Consider the following 23,168-nt stretch of genomic DNA (forward strand, 5'->3'; position numbering starts at 1 on the left):
CGGCTGCAGCAACACAAACATGTAGCGGCTACGTCGTAGCCGGTGTTTCATTGTTTACATTCCCGAACAATGACAGTCAAGCTTTACCATTGGCCTGGGACAAGCATTACCATTGGCCTGGGACAACAGAGACTCTTACCAGGAGGACTTTGAGTTGGATACGCATGCTTGTGGAGATGGGACAACAGAGACTCTTACCAGGAGGACTTTGAGTTGGATACGCGCTACCGTGAGTACGCAGCTGCGGCTTCCAAACATTTGATCGCTTGCCCGTACGTGCGTGCCGCCATGTGCACGTCACGTACGTAACTTTGGGGAAATATATGTGCTGTATGAACTTTGCGGAGGTGAACGGTACTTTGGGCTGTGGGATTGAGTGTGTTGTGCGGGTGTTTGAGTTGTATTGGTGGGTTATATGGACGGGAGGGGGGAGGTGTTTGCTATGCGGGATTAATTTGTGGCATATTAAATATAAGCCTGGTTGTGTTGTGGCTAATACATCGTAGCCGGTTAGCTCAGTTGGTTAGAGCGGAGTATATATATGTCTTGTGTTTATTTACTGTTTTAGTCATTCCCAGCTGAATATCAGGTCCCACCCGCCTCTCACAGAATCTTCCCTATCTGAATCGCTTCCACTGCCCTCTAGTCCTTCACTCTCACTTTCCTCATCCACAAATCTTTCATCCTCGCTCAAATTAATGGGGTAATCGTCGCTTTCTCGGTCCAAATCGCTCTCGCTGCTGGTGGCCATGATTGTAAACAATGTGCAGATGTGAGGAGCTCCACAACCTGTGACATCACGCTACTTCCGGTACAGGCAAGGCTTTTTTATCAGCGACCAAAAGTTGCGAACTTTATCGTCGATGTTCTCTACTAAATCCTTTCAGCAAAAATATGGCAATATCGCGAAATGATCAAGTATGACACATAGAATGGATCTGCTATCCCCGTTTAAATAAGAAAATCTCATTTCAGTAGGTCTTTAAATATGTATTCTGATACATGTTCCTTACAGAAAATGAGCCAAAGTCAGTGAGTCGCAGTTTGAAAAATTAATTAATTGTATAATTTTTCTTTTAATAAAAAATGAAAATGGGTCCCGAAAACCACACATGTCCGAAAAATACGGTATGTACAGTATATATTAATTTATTTATACACACAATACAATATACATCCAATATTTTGCTCTGCCACAATAATGTCATAAATTTAAATAAAAATACCTCAAGTTGAGGGCTTTTCTCAGCATTTTTAGGTGAGATTCAAAAGAGATTAACTAGATTAATTAATTACAGGTCATAATTAATTAATCACTCATTTTTAATTGCTTGACAGCACTGGTATATGACGCGTGTGGTTACATTAAAGTATTGTCTATGCTATTTTTCATGTGTGTATTAGTATGCAAGAGCCTTCATTGTATATGTCATGTGATGAACATCCATGTTGGAAGTTGTATCTCCATTTCGCCACCAGGGGGCATTGGTGAGTTAGTGGAAAGGCAAGTATTCTTCAATAGAATGATGCAACAGAAGATAACAGATGTTACTATATGCCTCATCATGTCTTCGTTCATTACAAGCTAGTAAGAAAAGAAAACTACACATTAATGAGGAATGTCTTTAAATAATGCAAGTACTGTTGGAGAGTTTGAAGAGCAAGACATTAAATTTGTATACTTTTGAGGTCCCTAAACCTGACATAATCCACGTCCACATCCGTGTTGTATATACCATCAACCTGCCAGGGACTACAGATGGAAATTAGCCTTTGGCTACAATCTGTCACTTTTACATCTTATATGTTCATTAATATGCATTGTCCTATGTCACAAAGGAAGATATAATACTAATAGTTAACCATCTTAAAGGCCTACTGAAACCCACTACTACCGACCACGCAGTCTGATAGTTTATATATCAATGATGAAATCTTAACATTGCAACACATGCCAATACGGCCGGGTTAACTTATAAAGTGCAATTTTAAATTTCCCGGCAAACTTCCGACAGAAAACGTTTCGATATGATGACGTTTGCGCGTGACGTCAACTGTTGAAGCGGAAGTATTCGGAGCCCATTGAATCCAATACAAAAAGCTCTGTTTTCATCTCAAAATTCCACAGTATTCTGGAAATCTGTGTTGGTGAATCTTTTGCAATTTGTTTAATGAACAATGGAGACTGCAAAGAAGAAAGTTGTAGGTGGGATCGGTGTATTAGCGGCGGACTACAGCAACACAACCAGGAGGACTTTGAGGATAGCAGACACGCTAGCCGAACGACCTCACCTTGACTTCCTCCGTCTCCGGGCCGCCGACCGTATCGGTGATCGGGTGAAGTCCTTCGTGCTCACCTGGAACGCAGGTGAGCACGGGTCGTGATGAGCAGATGAGAGCTGGCGTAGGTGCAGAGCTAATGGTTTTAGCATAGCTCTGTCGAGGTTCCGTAGCTAAGTTAGCTTCAATGGCGTCGTTAGCAACAGCATTGCTAAGCTTCGCCAAGCTGGAAAGCATTAACCGTGTAGTTACATGTCCAAAGTTTGGTAGTATTGTTGATCTTCTGTCTATCCTTCCAGTCAGTGGCGTATTTGTTTTGTTTCTATATGCAGTTAAGCCCGATGCTATCACGTTAGCTCAGTAGCTAAAGTGCTTCAACGATGTATTGTCGTGGAGATAAAAGTCACTGTGAATGTCCATTTCGCGTTCTCAACTCTCATTTTCAAGAGGATATAGTATCCAAGGTGGTTTAAAATACAAATCCGTGATCCACAATAGAAAAAGGAGAGAGTGTGGAATCCAATGAACCCTTGTACCTAAGTTACGGTCAGAACGAAAAAAGATATGTCCTGCACTGCACTCTAGTCCTTCACTTTCACGTTCCTCATCCACGAATCTTTCATCCTTGCTCAAATTAATGGGGTAATCGTCGCTTTCTCGGTCCGAATCGCTCTCGCTGCTGGTGTAAACAATGGGGAAATGTGAGCAGCCCTTCCTCCTGTGACGTCACGCTACTTCCGGTAGGGGCAAGGCTTTTTTTTAATCAGAGACCAAAAGTTGCGAACTTTATCGTCGTCGTTCTCTACTAAATCCTTTCAGCAAAAATATGGCAATATCGCGAAATGATCAAGTATGACACATAGAATGGATCTGCTATCCCCGTTTAAATAAAAAAAATTCATTTCAGTAGGTCTTTAACTGCTACTCTGTTGAGCTCAGTAAAAGCAGTGTGTTTCGTTTAAAAAGCTCAAACTAGAGATGTCTGATAATATCGGCCTGCCGATATTATCAGCCTGCCGATATTATCGGCCGATAAATGCTTTAAAATGTAATATCGGAAATTATCGGTATCGTTTTTTTTATTATCGGCATCGTTTAAAAAAATCGTTTTATTTATTTTTTATTAAATCAACATAAAAAAACACAAGATACACTTACAATTAGTGCACCAACCCAAAAAACCTCCCTCCTCCCTTTACACTCATTCACACAAAAGGGTTGTTTCTTTCTGCTATTAATATTCTGGTTCCTACATTATATATCAATATATATCAATACAGTCTGCAAGGGATACAGTCCGTAAGCACACATGATTGTGTGTGCTGCTGGTCCACTAATAGTACCAACTTTTAACAGTTAATTTGACTAATTTTCATTAATTACTAGTTTCTATGTAACTGTTTTTATATTGTTTTACTTGCTTTTTTATTCAAGAAAATGTTTTTAATGTATTTATCTTATTTTATTTTATTAATTTTTTTAAAAAAAGGACTTTATCTTCACCATACCTGGTTGTCCAAATTAGGCATAATAATGTGTTAATTCTACGACTGTATATATCGGTATCGGTTGATATCGGTAGATATCTGTATCGGTAATTAAAGAGTTGGACAATATCGGAATATCGGATATCGGCAAAAAGCCATTATCGGACATCCCTAGCTCAAACGTTGTTTATCATTAGTCATGTATTATTATGAATTCATAAGTTCAAGTTTCATTTTTTTTCCAGACATTTTTAAACATTTTGACGGCTAAAGAGCAGACATTCTTCAATATACAGTTGTGGTCCAAAGTTTACATACAGAACATAATGTCATGGCTATCTTGAGTTTCCAATAATTTCTACAACTCTTATTTTTTTGTGATAGAGTGATTGGAGCACATACTTGTTGGTCACAAAAAACATTCATGAAGTTTGGTTCTTTTATGAATGTATTATGAGTCTACTGAAAATGTGACCAAATGTGCTGGGTCAAAAGTATACATACAGCAATGTTAATATTTGCTTACATGTCCCGTGGCAAGTTTCACTGCAATAAGGTGCTTTTGGTAGCCATCCACAAGCTTCTGGTTGAATTTTTGACCACTTCTCTTGACAAAATTGGTGCAGTTCAGCTAAATTTGTTGGTTTTCTGACATGGACTTGTTTCTTCAGCATTGTCCACATGTTTATTAAGTCAGGACTTTGGGAAGGCCATTCTAAAACCTTAATTCTAGCCTGATTTAGCCATTCCTTTACCACTTTTGACATGTGTTTGGGGTCATTGTCCTGTTGGAACACCCAACTGTGACCAAGACCCAACCTCCGGGCTGATGATTTTAGGTTGTCCTGAAGAATTTGGAGGTAATCCTCCTTTTTCATTGTCCCATTTACTCTCTGTGAAGCACCAGTTCCATTGGCAGCAAAACAGGTCCAGAGCATAATACTACCACCACCATGCTTGACGGTAGGAATGAGGTTCCTGGGATTAAAGGCCTCACCTTTTCTCCTCCAAACATATTTCTGGGTATTGTGGCCAAAAAGCTAAATTTTTGTTTCATCTGACCACAGAACTTTCCTCCAGAAGGTCTTACCTTTGTCCATGTGATGTCAGATGAAACAAAAATTTCCAGAAGCTTGTGGATGGCTACCAAAAGCGTCTTAACAGTGAAACCTGCCAAGGGACATGTAACCAAATATTAAAATTGCTGTATGTATACTTTTGACCCAGCAGATTTGCTCACATTTTCAGTAGACCCATTATACATTCATAAACGAACCAAACTTCATGAATGTTTTTTGTGACCTACAAGTATGTGCTCCTATCACTCTATCACAAAAACATAAGAGTTGGAGATATTATCGGAAACTCAAGACAGCCATGACATTATGTTCTTTACAAGTGTATGTAAACTTTTGACCACGACTGTACATATAGTCTGAAATAAAATAGGCAGAAGATAAGGCTTATTACACCTATCCCAGTGTATTTACAAAACACAAACAGAAAAACAAAAAACTAATAAAAACTAACCATTAATCACAAAATAAAATAAAATAAAATATGAAAAAGTTCCAACATGTTCATTTCACATCCTTAGCATCTCAACATAGTTTTTAATAATTGATTTCTTCTAAATATTTTTAAATTGAATTAAAAGTTTTACAGTCTTAACTCTTGGTCCAAGAATCCCAACAAAAGACACACAATGCTGCTTTGCATTCGTTTTAACTTGTGTTTTTTTTAAACATTTCTTTCATTCTCTGCTGCGAACTCTGCTGCTCGTCTGCTAACACAGACACGCAGACGTGAGCACATCACCCCTATATTACCGTCCCTTCACTGGCTCCCTGTGCGTTACCGAATCAATTTTAAACTCCTTTTATTTGTTTTTAAATGTCTAAACAACTTCGCGCCAACATATCTCTCCGACCTCCTTCAGCCTTACTGCTCCACCCGATCCCTAAGATCAGCCGATCAGCTGCTACTGACGGTCCCAGACACAAGGCTGAAGCTTAGAGGTGACAGAGCTTTCGCCGCTGCTGCTCCCAAGCTCTGGAACGACCTACCTCTTAGTGTTAGACAAGCCTCCTCTCTTCCTGTTTTTAAATCTCTCTTAAAAACATACTTTTATTCCATGGCTTTTAACACTGAGTGATATCCATCCTGCAATGGCGCCCCATAATACACCTGCTGTGAACCTGTTTTTATGTTTTATTTTTTTATCGTGTTCTGTTTGTGTTGTGTTTGCTCGGTTCTCGTATTATCTTTTAACCTGCCCATTGTACAGCACTTTGGCTACCCCTGTGGTAAATTTTAAATGTGCTTTATGAATAAAGTTGATTTGATTTGATTTGATTCATTGGGAAATTATAAACACAATCTCGTTTTTGAAACAATCCCTGAATATACACTGGGTAACTTGTTATTTTATAAGTTATACATCAATTGTGCTGTCTTACAGTTGACCAAATCCTTCTATTTTAGTGCTTTTAATATAGTGAAAAGCTCATTTGTATGTGCCCTGTAAGCCACTTTAGTCACAATGCGGATCACTCTTTTTTGAATGGTACTAATCGGACTAAGATTAGTTTTATAAGCGTTTCCCCACACTTCTAGGCCACAGGTCACGTAAGGGAGAATCAGGGAACAGTATAAAATATATAAGTTTTCCTCATTGAAAAGTTCTTTGACATGAGATATTATTGCAAAAGATTTACATAGCTTTGATACAGTTTATACGGGGCTTCCAACTGAGCTTATTTTGTAAAAGTACTTCAAGAATTTGTTATTTCATTCACTCTTTCTATCTCAGTATCATTTATAATGAATTCCCTACATACATAAATGGCACAATTTCCAAACTTTATACATTTAGTTTTGCTTAATTGAGAGTTCTAATCTTATTTGTATCAAACCACTTCTTTAACAATAAAAGTTATTTTTCTACTGTATCTATCAATGTTTCTAGGTTGTTACCAGGACTAAGTATGTTGGTGTCATCAGCGCATAAAATCAAATGTATTGTTTTTGAAACTAAACAAAGATCGTTAATATACAAAACCCAAAACCAGTGAAGTTGGCACGTTGGGTAAATCGTAAATAATCGCCTTTTCTTTTAACAACACTCAGTAAACGTTTGGGTACAGCTTAAGTTGTTCAACAGTCCAGGGGTCTCCGATGTGGTATTTTAGGCTTCATAATGCACCACACATTTTCAATGGGAGACAGGTCTGGACTACAGGCAGGCCAGTCTAGTACCCGCACTCTTTTACTACGAAGCCACGCTGTTGTAACATGTGCAGAATGTGGCTTGGCATTCCATCCATCCATCCATTTTCTACCGCTTGTCCCTTCCGGGGTCGCGGGGGGTGCTGGAGCCTATCTCAGCTGCACACGGGCGGTAGGCGGGGTACACCTCATCGCAGGGCCAACACAGATAGACAGACAACATTCACAGTCACACACTAGGGCCAATTTAGTGTTGCCAATCAACCTGTCTTGCTGAAATAAGCAGGGGCGTCCATGAAAAAGACGTTGCTTGGCTATATATGTTACTCCAAAACCTGTATGTACCTTTCAGCATTAATGGTGCCTTCAAAGATGTGTAAGTTACCCATGTCTTGGGCACTAATACACCCCCATACCATCACGGATGCTGGCTTTTCAACTTTGCGCCTATAACAATCTGGATGGTTCTTTTCCTCTTTGGTCCGGAGGACACGACTTCCACAGTTTCCATAAAGAATTTGAAATGTGGACTCCTCAGACCCCAGAACACTTTTCCACTTTGTATCAGTCCATCTTAGATGAGCTCGGGCCCAGCAAAGCTGGCAGTGTTTTTGGGTGTTGTTGATAAATGGCTTTCACTTTGCATAGTAGAGTTTGAACTTGCACTTACAGATGTAGCAACGAACTGTAGTTACTGACAGTGGTTTCCTGAAGTGTTCCTGAGCCCATGTAGTGATATCCTTTACACACTGAGGTCGGTTTTTGATGCAGTACCGCCTGAGGGATCAAAGTTCACGGGCATTCAATGTTTATTACGCTTACGTGCAGTGATTTCTCCAGATTCTCGGAACCTTTTATGATATTACGGACCGTAGATGGTGAAATCCTTAAATTCCTTGCAATAGCTCGTTGAGAAATGTTGTTCTTAAACTGTTAGACAATTTGCTCACGCATTTGTTCACAAAGTGGTGACCCTCGCCCCAGCGACGAAGGACTTCACCCGATCATAGATGCGGTCGGCGGCTAGCGTCGGATAGCGCGTCTGCTATCTAAGTCAAAGTCCTCCTGGTTGTGTTGCTGTAGCCAGCCGCTAATACACCGATCCCAACTAAAGCTTTCTTCTTTGCAGTCTTCATTGTTCATTAAACAAATTGCAAATTTAGAGAAAAAAATGTGTCTGGGGGCCGGTATATCTGTCTATCTATGTATACATATACATACATACATGCACGCACGCACGCACACGCACACGCACGCACGCACGCACACACACACACACACACACACACACACACACACACACACACACACACACACACACACACACACACACACACACACACACACACACACACACACACACACACACACACACACACACACACACACACATACGTAAACTGTGAAAATCTGCTGTACAGTATGTGTGCTTGGGTCCTATTTTTAGGAACACTAATACAAAACCTCACAATAATGTCTGATTGAATGCTAAAAACGTTATGACAGACCGCCTTAAAAAAACGAATGGAATTTAAAAAATTTTTACTGAATGAGCTACCCAGAATGTACATGAAAATAAAGAATGTGGGATGGATGCATTTACAATATTAACTACGAACGATAAAACACTGAATATTGACAACATATGAACGTCACACACCCTCTCAATCGACATAATTTGCAATCAAGCGAAACGCAACGAAAATGCAACAAACAACGAAATATGAACGTGAAGGGTAAAAAAAACCCCCACCTACAATCTGATACATCTGATACATCACTAAGCTTTAGAACTTTGTTGTAAAAATCTCCTTTTGCGTCTGTGAATTAAAATACCATAGTTACTAGTATATCATGCAAAATGGCAGCTACAGTTTCAATCTTAAAGATCTAAAAACATTTTTTGGGAATGTCCGGCGGGTCAGATTGAAACGCTTAAGGGGCCGCATCCCAGGGCCTTAATTTGCCCAGGTCTGGTCTATATAGATATGTCTAAGTAGGTATTTTGGCCAATAGTATTTTCATTATTGCATGAATATCAGATGTAAGAAAGAAGAATGTTTTGAATTGATGTTGTGTTGGATAAGACCAAATAGAGACAAAGTAAATGTAACAAAAAAACTTTAGTCAGACTAAAGAGAGAGAAGACAACAGGCACTACTATTTGCCTCCTCATTTCTTTGTTTGTTACAGAACTACAAGCACATAATCTATAATCTGGGCGTACTTGCCAATCCTCCCGATTTTCCCGGGAGACTCCCGAATTTTAGTGCCCCTCCCGAAAATCTCCCGGGGCAACCATTCTCCCGAATTTCTCCCGGACAACAATATTGGGGGCGTGCCTTAAAGGCACTGCCTTTAGTTAAAGTTAAAGTTAAAGTTGAAGTACCAATGATTGTCACACACACACTAGGTGTGGTGAAATTTGTCCTCTGCATTTGACCCATCCCCTGGATCACCCCCTGGGAGGTGAGGGGAGCAGTGGGCAGCAGCGGTGCCGTGCCCGGGAATCATTTTTGGTGATTTAACCCCCAATTCCAACCCTTGATGCTGAGTGCCAAGCAGGGAGGTAATGGGTCCCATTTTTATAGTCTTTGGTATGACTCGGCCGGGGTTTGAACTCACAACCTACTGATCTCAGGGCGGACACTCTAACCACTAGGCCACTTAGCGTCTTCTCTCACCTGAAAAGGAGACTATTATATATGTCTCCGTTATCCATAGGTTTATCTATAACCCATAAAGTAGGCAGGCACGGAGCTATTTTTCAGCGTGTTTATTCCAACCGGCACGTTTATACACTGACACACAACATCCGGATTCCCATCATGCATTGCTTCAAAACTACGGCAAGTAGTAATGTCCAAAAACATAACAGAGACGAAGCAGAAGAACGAAGAAGAGACAGTCATGGCGACGACGAGTAAGAAGAAGAAGTACGCTTGCAAGTTCCAAAATGATTGGAAAAAATAATTCCAGTTCATCCAGGACAGCTCGAAGGGGAAGGGGTATGCTGCCTGCACATTGTGTAGATCAGACTTCTCCATTGAACACGGTGGCCGAACGGATATACTCATTCATGAACGGATTATTTATATATACGGTATATATATATATATATATATATATATACAGTGGGGCAAAAAAGTATTTAGTCAGCCACCCATTGACAATCAATGGGTGGCTGACTAAATACTTTTTTGCCCCACTGTATATAAGAAATACTTGAAAATATATACACCCCCCCCCCCCTCCCCATCTCCCGAATTCGGAGGTCACAAGGTTGGCAAGTATGAATCTGGGCCTTACGTACTGTTACACAAGCGCGTTGTGGGGTTTGTGATTTTGTTTCTATGTATTTCAAGTATTCGATTTCTATGATGCAAAGTGGTGGTTAGAATGATCAAATGATGGCGGTAGTGATTGCATTAAAGGCCTACTGAAACCCACTACTACCGACCACGCAGTCTGATCATTTATATATCAATGATGAAATCTTAACATTGCAACACATGCCAATACGGCCGGGTTAACTTATAAAGTGCAATTTTAAAATTTCCCGCGAAACTTCCGGTTGAAAACGTCTATGTATGATGACGTATGCGCGTGACGTCAATCGTTGAAACGGAAGTATTCGGACACCATTGTATCCAATACAAAAAGCTCTGTTTTCATCGCAAAATTCCACAGTATTCTGGACATCTGTGTTGGTGAATCTTTTGCAATTTGTTTAATGAACAATGAAGAAAGCTGTAGGTGGGATCTGTGTATTAGCGGCTGGCTGCAGCAACACAACCAGGAGGACTTTGACTTGGATAGCAGACGCGCTATCTGACGCTAGCCGCCGACCGCATCGATGATCGGGTGAAGCACGGGTGTTGATGAGCAGATGAGGGCTGGCTGGCGTAGGTGGAGAGCTAATGTTTTTAGCATAGCTCTGTGAGGTCCCGTAGCTAAGATAGCTTCAATGGCGTCGTTAGCAACAGCATTGTTAAACTTCGCCAGGCTGGAAAGCATTAACCGTGTAGTTACATGTCCATGGTTTAATAGTATTGTTGATTTTCTGTCTATCCTTCCAGTCAGGGGCTTATTTATTTTGTTTCTATCTGCATTTAAGCACAATGCTATCACGTTAGCTCCGTAGCTAAAGTGCTTCGCCGATGTATTGTCGTGGAGATAAAAGTGACTGTGAATGTCCATTTCGCGTTCTCGACTCTCACTTTCAAGAGGATATAGTATCCGAGGTGGTTTAAAATACAAATCCGTGATCCACAATAGAAAAAGGAGAAAGTGTGGAATCCAATGAGCCCTTGTACCTAAATTACGGTCAGAGCGAAAAAAAATACATCCTGCACTGCACTCTAGTCCTTCACTCTCACGTTCCTCATCCACGAATCTTTTATCCTCGCTCAAATTAATGGGGTAATCGTCGCTTTCTCGGTCCGAATCGCTCTCGCTGCTGGTGTAAACAATGTGCAGATGTGAGGAGCCTTTCAACCTGCGACGTCACGCTACTTCCGGTACAGGTAAGGCTTTTTTTTTATCAGCGACCAAAAGTTGCGATCTTTATCGTCGTTGTTCTCTACTAAATCCTTTCAGCAAAAATACGGCAATATCGCGAAATGATCAAGTATGCCACATAGAATGGATCTGCTTGCCCCGTTTAAATAAAAAAATGTCATTTCCGTAAGCCTTTAACAGCAACATGTGAAACACTCGAAGAAAAGTAGTCTTCTACAGACAAGTACGAAAGGCTCCACAGAATAATTTCCTAAAACTGAAAAGAAAGAGACAAAATAGAACAGCTGAAGGGAGAATGCCAGCGAGGTTGGGAAAGACAAAGATGACAAAAAAACATGAAAACACGGGAGGCCAAGGCTAAAAAATGTGAGTTTTGGAAGAAAAAGGTCAACGTGGAATTATAATCACAATCAGGATTTTGGCTGTTAGGATAAATGACAGCGATCGTCTGCGGTATTAACATTTGAAAAGTAGGCTCCGCTTCATATCAAATCAAGCATTTTTACAACCAACAGTCAGCCTACTAGCAAGGGTGAGAGTAGGAGTGAATGAGAGGTTGGGAGCAGAGAGTGACATTACTACAGCTTTTGGAGGTGAGGAAGTGGTCGCCAAGCCACACATATCAGTGACCAACAGGCACACATCCTTAGACAGACAAACTTTAATGATCCACAAGGGAAATTGTTCCACACAGTAGCTCAGTTACAAAGGTTGGAAAGGATGAGGATGGAAAGGATCGTGCACAGAAGTAGGGCTGGGCGATATATCGATATACTCGATATATCGCGGGTTTGTCTTTGTGCGATATAGAAAATGACTATATTGTGATATTCGAGTATATGTTCTCACGCAGTTGCTTTTAGCTGCTGGCATTACACTACAGGCTTTTTTCACTCTTTCTTGTCTCTCCTTCTCACTGAGACTTAAAACAAGCGCACCTTCTTACATACGTCACATACTGTCGCGTCATACGCCCTCGCTGAGCGGAGAGGTAGCAACATGGGTAACATTAGCTGTGATGCTAGCGGAGTGGTGCGAGTCGTAGTACGAGAGAAAGAAGGTGCGAATCTGGTAACAAATGAAGGAAGAATTCATTCCTACGAAAAACTGGCGGTGGTTTGGCTTCAAGCGGGAAGATGTCGAACAAGTATGCGGCAAAAGCGTTGCTACAAAAAGTAGCACCTACTCCTAATTTGTAGCATAATTTGAAAAGTCACCCGCTCGAGAATGAAAAATGCTTGAAACTCCGCATGTCAACATCTCCGTTCGGTGCCACACCCACAAAATGCCGAAGCAACCATTTCCAGATCAACAACGTATGAAAAAATTAGTTAACAACAGAAGGAGATAACGTCTGCAGGAACCTACCACATAGCGAAGGACATACACTATTTGATTTCCTATTATGCAGCTCATTTTTATTTGACAGTTATTGAAATATCTTGTGTGACATCATGCACAAAAGTGCACTTTATTTGTTTTAAACTATTGTAGTGGCGTTCTGTACAAAAAGTGCACTTTAATTTAGTGTTGTTTTGATAAGTCATTGCACAAAAGTGCACTAATAGCTTGTTTTAAAATATCTCTGACAATCTTGCACTTTCTGTTTTGAAATGACATGTTTGTGCCACTGCTTAATAACTGTTTAATAAATACAGTTTTGGTAAATTGACTTAATTGTGGTTTCCCTCTCTGCATGAAAGTTTAAAATGAGCATATATTAATGCAGTGTGAACAAAAATGTTTTAATGTAGACACATAGAATAATCATACTGCTGTGATTATATGCATCAAGTGTTCATTCAAGGCTAAGGCAAAATATCGAGATGTATATCGTGTATCGTGACATGGCTTAAAAATATCGAAATATTAATAAAAGGCCATATCGCCCAGCCCTACACACAAGGGCACAAAAAGAGGGCGAAAACAAAAGGTATAAAGTAGACTAAAAATGCACCATAGTAGCAATATAAAATCTAACATATATGTAATATTTACCTAATATATATATACAGTATATAATTTATACTGATATATTATATTATATTATTACAAACCCCATTTCCATATGAGTTGGGAAATTGTGTTAGATGTAAATATAAACGGAATACAATGATTTGCAAATCATTTTCAACCCATATTCAGTTGAATATGCTACAAAGACAACAAATTTGATGTTCAAACTCATAAACTTTTTTTTTTGTTGCAAATAATCATTAACTTTAGAATTTGATGCCAACAACACGTGACAAAGAAGTTGGGAAAGGTGGCAATAAATACTGATAAAGTTGAGGAATGCTCATCAAACACTTATTTGGAACATCCCACAGGTGAACAGGCAAATTGGGAACAGGTGGGTGCCATGATTGGGTATAAAAGTAGATTCCATGAAATGCTCAGTCATTCACAAACAAGTATGGGGTGAGGGTCACCACTCAACAAATGCGTGAGCAAATTGTTGAACAGTTTAAGAAAAACCTTTCTCAACCAGCTATTGCAAGGAATTTAGGGATTTCACCATCTACGGTCCGTAATATCATCAAAGGGTTCAGAGAATCTGGAGAAATCATTGCACGTAAGCCTGTGACCTTCGATCCCTCAGGCTGTACTGCATCAACAAGCGACATCAGTGTGTAAATTATATCACCACATGGGCTCAGGAACACTTCAGAAACCCACTGTCAGTAACTACAGTTGGTCGCTACATCTGTAAGTGCAAGTTAAAAGGCGAAAACCGTTTATCAACAACACCCAGAAACGCAGTCGGCTTCGCTGGGCCTGAGCTCATCTAAGATGGACTGATACAAAGTGGAAAAGTGTTCTGTGGTCAGACGAGTCCACATTTCAAATTGTTTTTGGAAACTGTGGACGTCGTGTCCTCCGGACCAAAGAGGAAAAGAACCATCCGGATTGTTATAGGCGCAAAATTGAAAAGCCAGCATCTGTGATGGTATGGGGGTGTATTAGTGCCCAAGACATGGGTAACTTACACATCTGTGAATCCAATCAATCCAATCCACTTTATTTATATAGCACATTTACACAACAAGAATGTTTCCAAAGTGCTGCACAGCCATGTTAAAAACAATATTAAAAACAATATTATGCTACACCAATGACTGAATAAAAACAAAGAATAAATTAATAGAAAACCAATACAAAAACAATATAAAAAATAAATATGATTAAAGCGAAGTGAAAGTGAAGGCGCCATTAATGCTGAAAGGTACATACAGGTTTTGGAGCAACATACAGTATGTTGCCATCCAAGCAACGTTACCATAGACGCCCCTGCTTATTTCAGCAAGACAATACCAAGCCACATGTTACATCAACATGGCTTCATAGTAAAAGAGTGCGGGTACTAGACTGGCCTGCCTGTAGTCCAGACCTGTCTCCCATTGAAAATGTGTGGCGCATTATGAAGCCTAAAATAGCACAACGGAGACCCCCGGACTGTTGAACAACTTAAGCTGTACATCAAGCAAGAATGGGAAATAATTCCACCTGAGAAGCTTCAAAAATGTGTCTCCTCAGTTCCCAGACGTTTACTGAGTGTTGTTAAAAGGAAAGGCCATGTAACACAGTGGTGAACATGCCCTTTCCCAACTACTTTGGCACGTGTTGCAGCCATGAAATTCTAAGTTAATTATTATTTGCAAAAAAAAAATAAAGTTTATGAGTTTCAACATCAAATATCTTGTCTTTGTAGTGCATTCAATTGAATATGGGTTGAAAAGGATTTGCAAATCATTGTATTCCGTTTATATTTACATCTAACACAATTTCCCAACTCATATGGAAACGGGGTTTGTATATAGTATATACAATATATAACAAATCCCAATTACCACATACAATATTACAGTATATATAACAGCTGCAGCAAAAAAAGGGCAGCATAAAATAAAGAGGAGATCCAGCAGAAAATATACATTATAAACAAAGAGAAGTAGCTAACACCTCTCACATGCTTTGTCCTTCTCTAGGCACCCGCCCGCTTCTTCCCGGAAACCCGGAAACACCCATGCCAAGTTGCGTTACACGGTGTGCACGTCTAAACAAATCATGGGGTTATGGCGACACGTTAAGCATCAACAACGCTGCCCTTCTTTCCTCAAACGCCATCGCTTTCCTGCGAGGTGAAGTAACAATCCAAATAAAGCCCTGGTGAACAGCCACAAACGCGGGAGTGCCCAAAGTACAGACAACTGTGCACTGAATGACCTTGTATCCATCCACCTCTTCAAGACACGGCAAAATAACCCATGCAATAACATTTATGTAGCCAAATACATGTGTCATATACTGTAAACACTGAAGGTGGGGGAAAAAAATATTTTGAACAATTTCCTTTGAGGATCATCAAAGTTTATCTAAGTCTAACAATCGATTTTTAGATGCATCGCAATGCGGACATGGACGATTAAAAACTCAATTAGTAAACGTCAATAATCGATGTATTTATTGTACCGTATTTTTAGGACTATAAGGCACACATAAAATCCTTTAATTTTGTCAAAAATCGACAGTGCGCCTTATAACCCGGTGCGCTTAATGTACGGAATAATTTGGGTTGTGCTTACCGACCTCGAAGCTATTTTATTTGGTACACGGTGTAATGATAAGTGTGACCAGGAGATGGTAGTCACACACAACAGATACGTGTAGACTGCAATATGACTCAAGTAAACAACACCAAAATTGTGTATGTTCCATTGAAAATATAGAACATTACGGCGCTCAAAAATCTATCAAAATGTTTTAATACGACTTTGGTAAGCTATGAAGCCACACCGCTTGATGGATTGTACTGTGCTTCAACATAGGAGTATTATTATGGTGTGTGTATAAGGTAAGACATATTATCTGGCAATTGTTTTCGCTATATTATGCAAAAGCAACTTTTCTTACTTTCTGGTACCTGCTTATGTGTATTTGGGCTCTGCATAAGTCCTGAAAATTTGTGCGAGTCCGTGGTTGTAGTCCGTGGCGACACCGTAGTCGATAAGCTTCTTCTTTTTCTCTATTTCCTTGTCATGGGACATTCATCCTCCGCTGTTGCCATTTCTAATATAAAGTAGTGTAAAGTTCTTACTCATATCTGTCAGTAAACGCACCATGACAGCGCTAAAACATACCGGTGTAGTGAGTATACATTATACACCCAAGGAACTTCAGTTATTAGAGTGTTCCGGTCTGACAGTTTTTCACGTTGTTATTGCACTAGTGAGCCACGGATGAGAAGATGCTGCTCCGTTATTGATTCAAATAAAGTCTGAATGTCATTAAAACAGTTAGCTCCATCTTTTGACACGTCTTCCACTCCCGTCCTTGCACGCTACACCGCTACAACAAAGATGACGGAGAAAAGACGCTGTCGAATGTGAGCCACGTAAATAAGACCGAATCGTGTCTTTTCCCGCTACTTGGTGCATAAAGTTGACCGCCGTAACAAGTGCATTTCTGCCATACAGAGCATGATACATAGAGATCACTGGACTCCTACAGAACACTCCAGACTGTGCTGTGAACATTTTGTCTCTGGTAAGTGAACACAGCTAGTAGTGTTAGCTTCGTTTCCAACCTTTTCTGGCTCATTATAATAGATCGATTGATTGAAGAATTTATTAGAAGTTTGCATAGTATCAGGTAGAGTTTCATGACGGTACAGATTGACTGGTACAAGGTCAACTAAAAGGAGTTACCCCAAAAAGCATTACAAGCTTGTCGTGTTTATTTTAAAAAAAGTTTCCTTCGTGTCATAGTAACATTTATGTTTTTTAGCGTTGCAGATATAGCAGGCAAAATTAGCCACTACTTTAAAAAGCGATCTCCCGAGGAGGAAAGTCAAGAGTCCAGGTGAAACGGAGCAGAAAAATTAACCGTAACAGGCAATTAAAATGTAATAAATCATGGTGGTGACAACATGTGAAAATGTTTGTCCACAGAGCGCTTGAAGGCCGCTTCAAAATCATCTATGAGTGTCTCAAGCAAAAGTGGCCCCACCACACAAGCTATGAGCTCATCATTCTCTTATGCAAACGCTTAGGCCACTGGTGTCAAACTGAAGGCCCGGGGGCCACATTTGGCCCGCGACATCATTTTATCTGGCCCGCAAACACCTGGAAATGATATGTGTCAATAAAGTACTTAATATTTTCCTATTACCGTATTTTCCGCACCATAAGCCGCACCTAAAAACCACAATTTTTCTCAAAAGCAGACAGTGCGGCTAATAACCCGGTGCGCCTTATATATGGATTAATATTCATATTTATTTTCATAAAGTTTAGGTCTCGCAACTACGGTAAACAGCCGCCATCTTTTTTCCCCGTAAAAGAGGAAGCGCTTCTTCTTCTACGGTAAGCAACCGCCAAGGTGAGCACCCGCCCCCGTAGGAGAAGAAGCGTGCGGATATTACGTTTCATTTCATTTGTGTATTTCTGTAAAGACAACAAAATGTCTCCTACTAAGAGACACGCGTACAAGGTTCCACTGACTTTTGATATTCATGTGAACCGCACTGTGGATACAACGGGAACACGTACGGTGAATATTCGCACCACAGGGAATGAGAAGTCGTCCTACTGTGGTTCTAGCTTGCCATGCTAACGGCCAGAAACTTCCACCCACGGTGATATTCAAAAGGAAGACCTTGCCAAAAGAGAACTTTCCAGCCGGCGTCATCATAAAAGCTAACTCGAAGGGATGGATGGATGAAGAAAAGATGAGCGAGTGGTTGATAGACGTTTACGCGAAGACACCGGGTGACTTTTTTCACGCAGCGCCGTTCCTGTTGATCTATGACTGCATGCGCGTCCACATCATCGATGGTGTCAAAAAACAAGTGAAGCACACCGAAGAAGAATAATTCGAGGGATTTGTGGATGAGTAATAACTTCAGAAAGTGAGCTTTAAATGTTTGTTTTGTGTGTTGTGTGACATTAACGTATGAGCAACGTTGAGTTATTGATGTTGCTATTGCTCTGCACTATTTTTGTGATTGCACATTTGCACATTACATTTTGGGAGTGAACAGAGTTGTTAGAACGCTGGTTTGTAATATATAATTAAAGTTTGACTGACCTATCTGACTGTTTTGTTGACATTCCCTTTAGCGTAGCGTAGGTGCGGCTAATAGCACGGGGCGGCTAATAGGTAAACAAAGTTTTGAAATATTCCGTTCATTAAACGTGCGGCTAATAACACGGGGCGCCTTATGGTGCGGAAAATACGGTAAATGTAATGGATTTTTAAAATTTTGACAGACAAAATATATGTACTGCATGTATTTTAATAGTATCCATTATTGCAACAAATATTACAGTATATTATCATACTTTGCAAAAAAATTTTGTCTACATAAAAATAAATACTTAAATATCTGCTTGACTTATGGTTTACAGCAAACTACCCATTAATTAGTCATACTATTATGTCACAATACTTGTAAGTAGAGACGTCCGATAATATCGTCAGCCCGATATTATCGGCCGATATATGCTTTAACATGTAATATCGGAAATTATCGGTTTCTGTTTCAAAAAGTAAAATTTATGACTTTTTAAAACGCCGCTGTACGGAGTGGTACACGGACGTAGGGAGAAGTACAGAGCGCCAATAAACCTTAAAGGCACTGCCTTTGCGTACCGGCCCAATCACATAATATCTACGGCTTTTCACACACACAAGTGAATGCAATGCATACTTGGTCAACAGCCATACAGGTCACACTGAGGGTGTCCGTATAAACAACTTAAACACTGTTACAAATATGCGCCACACTGTGAACCCACACCAAACAAGAATGACAAACACATTTCGGGAGAACATCCGCACCGTAACACAACATAAACACAACAGAACAAATACCCAGAACCCCTTGCAGCACTAACTCTTCCGGGACGCTACATTATACACCCCCCCACCTCAACCTCCTCATGCTCTCTCAGGTAGAGCATGTCCCAAATTCCAAGCTGCTGTTTTGAGGCATGTTAAAAAAAATAATGCACTTTGTGACTTCAATAATAAATATGGCAGTGCCATGTTGGCATTTTTTTTCCATAACTTGAGTTGATTTATTTTGGAGAACCTTGTTACATTTTTTAATGCATCCAGCGGGGCATCACAACAAAATTAGGCATAATAATGTGTTAATTCCACGACTGTACTGTATATATCGGTATTGGTTGATATCGGAATCGGTAATTAAGAGTTGGACAATATCGGAATATCGGATATCGGCAAAAAAGCCATTATCGGACATCTTTAGTTTCAAGCATTAGGTTGTAATAGTCTTATTTGCGTTGTAGCGCTTTCTTACATTTGGGAAAAAGTGGCGGTAATCAAAAATAACTAGCAGGAGGACTTTTAGGGTGCTTGGTCATTTAAAACAAAGTAGTCTTTACAAGGCACTGTACTTGCAAAGAGGACCCGAGCACGGCCACCACTGCTGCTCACTGCTCCCCTCACCTCCCAGGGGGTGGAACAAGGGGATGGGTCAAATGCAAAGGGTAATTTCACCACACCTAGTGTGTGTGTGACTACCAGTGGTACTTTAACGTTTAACTTTAGTCAGTAAATGAGGGAGTGAAGTGGATAACACAGCCCAGATAGTACAGTGTTGACATATCATTGACCTACATACTAAAAATGATGTATGCTATGAAATTGTGGTGCTAGCGTTACACAACCTACCCATGTGTTGACTCGCCAAGCCGGCAGGCAGGAAGGGAGGGGAAGAGCATTTCTCTCCAACATCAACACACATGGAAATCATTTGTGTCTCATCAACAAACAAAAAAAAAAGAAAAAGATTGCTGCAACATTTTCCTCAAAGGTCCAGCGCGAACTGGAGCTCGTGACGTAACCCGGAAAACACTGACTGAAATGCAGTGGGGAGCGTTGGCTGCCAAACACATCTGGACTCTTCTGACCTGGAATTGTCTGACTGCATGTGTCGTGTTTCACTATATAAACGTGACAAACTATTAGAGCTGGGACAATAAAACGATATATATCGCAATAGACACATAATCAATATCAATTAAAAATGTGTTCAAAAAACATTTGAGGTATGTATATATAGATATATGCATATATTAAGGGTGTAACGGTACACAAAAATTTACGTTCGGTACGTACCTCGGTTTAGAGGTCACGGTTCGGTTCATTTTCAGTATAGTAAGAAAACAACAAAATATAAATTTTTTGGTCATTTATTTACCAAATTTGTAAACAATGGCTTTATCCTTTTAACATTGGGAACACTATAATTATTCAGCCCAAAAATACAAATAGCTCTGTGTATGATGGATGTGAGCCACCACTAGGCTGATCAGTGCAACAGCAGGCAGTCATGAATGCTAAGCATAACAATAACATACATATACACACAGGGTCCATTGCCAGGGTTAATGTGGTCAACATATACTGTATAAAATAAAAACTAAATAAGATAAGGCTCAGAATGGTTTCTTAACAAAACCTTTCTACATATAAAGTGCTTTTTTTGATTGATTGAGACATTTATTAGTAGATTGCACAGTACAGTACATATTCCGTACAATTGACCACTAAATGGTAACACCCGAATAAGTTTTTCAACTTGTTTAAGTCGGGGTCCACGTTAATCAACATTAAACTGCCTCAAGTTGTTGCTCAAATTAAATAAAATGACAAAACTTTTCTTCTACATATAAAAAGTGCAACATTAAACAGTTTCAAGTCAACTCAGCCTCAGATTAACTTTTCTTTTCCCCCCCAGCCTTTAACCCTGGTGACTTTCACTCAATCTTCATGTTTTTTGCCAGAAAAATCAGTTTATCCACATTGTCTGCAGAAAGAACAGACCTGCTTGCAGTTAAAATGTCTCCAGCTGTGGAAAATACCCTTTCGCTGGGCACGGAGGTAGCAGGTATGGCGAGGTAGTGCCTGGCTAACTTGGCAGTAAGAGGATATATGGGCTCATTGTTCTTCCACCATAGAAGTGGGTCAAAATCTAGTTTTTAATGCAATATGGTCTTAAATCTGCTGCTATAGAAACACCAACGGCATTTGTTATTGCTTTAGCCCTGTCTGACTCGCAGAGGAGAGGCTGCTTGAATGCTGTGTTTGCACGACGCTCGTCTTTCTCTTCGTTGAAGCGATGTTCACTTGGGGGTGGTGACGCTTCAAATGGGTTAGCATGTTTGACGTGTTGTCAAAAGCATACCCTACCATTGCTGAACAATGTCGGCAAACCTCCGTCCTCCATTGTTGTATCGCACCGCAAAGCCGAAGTGTTCCTAAACGGGAGATCTTAACGAGGCAAGAGCGTCTTCCAGCTCTGACTTTTACATGTTGTCGTAGCCCGGTCGTTGCTAGCATGCCGTGTGTTGTGCCTCAGTGTGCATTGTTTACACAACGTGCGGTACGCTACTTAATATGTCCGCGTGGAAACTCGTTCGGTACACCTCCGAACCGAACCGAAACCCCCGTACCGAAACGGTTCAATACAAATACACATACCGTTACACCCTTGGTATATATGTATGCATTTATATGTGGATATATGTACAGTATGCATATATAGTGAAGAAAAGGAAAAGATTTTCGTTTCACACGGACAGATTGATTTTCCTGTAAAATAAAGAATAAAAAGAGGAAAAGTTTAAAAAATGTCTTGCGTTTTGCGGCTCTATACTATTTTTCTTAAGTGGAAGATTGCTGGTCTGAACGTTAAAAGAATATACAGGAGGGATTTTTTTCCATGTGACATAATTACTGCAACGGCTAATCCCGTTAGTTATTTATGCCAACTGCCACCTTGCTTGATAGTACTAAACATAGCTACAGAAGTCATACAGTCATGTCTCATGAAGTAGTGTCATGGTCAGGTAGAAGTGGACTTACCAGCCAGGGTTGAGGGATTTCAGGCAGCGGCATTTGAGGTGGGGCTGGCAGTCCAGTGTGGATGTCTGGCTTACATAACAGCTCTGGGGAAAAGCATTTTACATTTGAATTCATTCCAATGGTACATTGCATATACAGTAATTGTACAGTAGATGGATTCGACCTATGATTTTATGGATCCTGCCACTTACCATCCTTTTTGGGCTGTAGAGCTCACTGTTTTATAAGCCACACCCACCTACTTTTTGGACAAATTTTATTTTGTTGACATATTGGCTGCTGGTGTTCCCATTGAAACATGATTTTTTCGAGTTCATTCATTTCAGTCACAGTCTTTGTCCTCCTCCTGTGCGCCGAGGTGTCAGGGGTGATAGGAATCTGGGTTGCTTCGTCCATTTTTACCGTATTTTTCAGACTATAAGGCGCACTTAAAATCCTTCCATTTTCTCAAAAATGGACAGTGCGCCTTATAACCCGGTGCGCCTAATGTACAGAATAATTCTGGTTGTGATTACCGACCTCGAAGCAATTTTATTTGGTACATGGTGTAATGATAAGTGTGACCAGTAGATGGCAGTCACACATAAGAGATACGTGTAGACTGCAACATGACGCCAGTAAACAACACCAAAACTTTAAATGTTCCATTGAAAATAAAGAACATTACACACGACATTCAAAAATCTGTCAAAATGTTTTAGTATGACTTTGAAGTCGCACTGCTTGATGGATTGTCTGCCCATTACGGCTACCGAA

The 23,168-nt window shown here is 40.2% G+C and overlaps 1 protein-coding gene across 3 annotated transcripts in view; it reads right to left on the reverse strand.

Annotated features, from left to right (window-relative positions):
- The window catches only part of afap1 (actin filament associated protein 1), a 171,209-nt gene that overhangs the window by 77,292 nt on the left and 70,749 nt on the right, over positions 1-23,168 (reverse strand). For all 3 annotated transcript variants that reach the window (XM_062066201.1, XM_062066202.1, XM_062066200.1), the window contains exon 3: positions 22,413-22,495. In XM_062066201.1, the coding sequence (XP_061922185.1) occupies positions 22,413-22,495 (83 nt within the window). The remainder of the gene's footprint in view (positions 1-22,412; positions 22,496-23,168) is intronic.

Source organism: Entelurus aequoreus, linkage group LG12 (assembly GCF_033978785.1).
Source record: "Entelurus aequoreus isolate RoL-2023_Sb linkage group LG12, RoL_Eaeq_v1.1, whole genome shotgun sequence".
Classification (NCBI taxonomy): Eukaryota; Metazoa; Chordata; class Actinopteri; order Syngnathiformes; family Syngnathidae; genus Entelurus; species Entelurus aequoreus.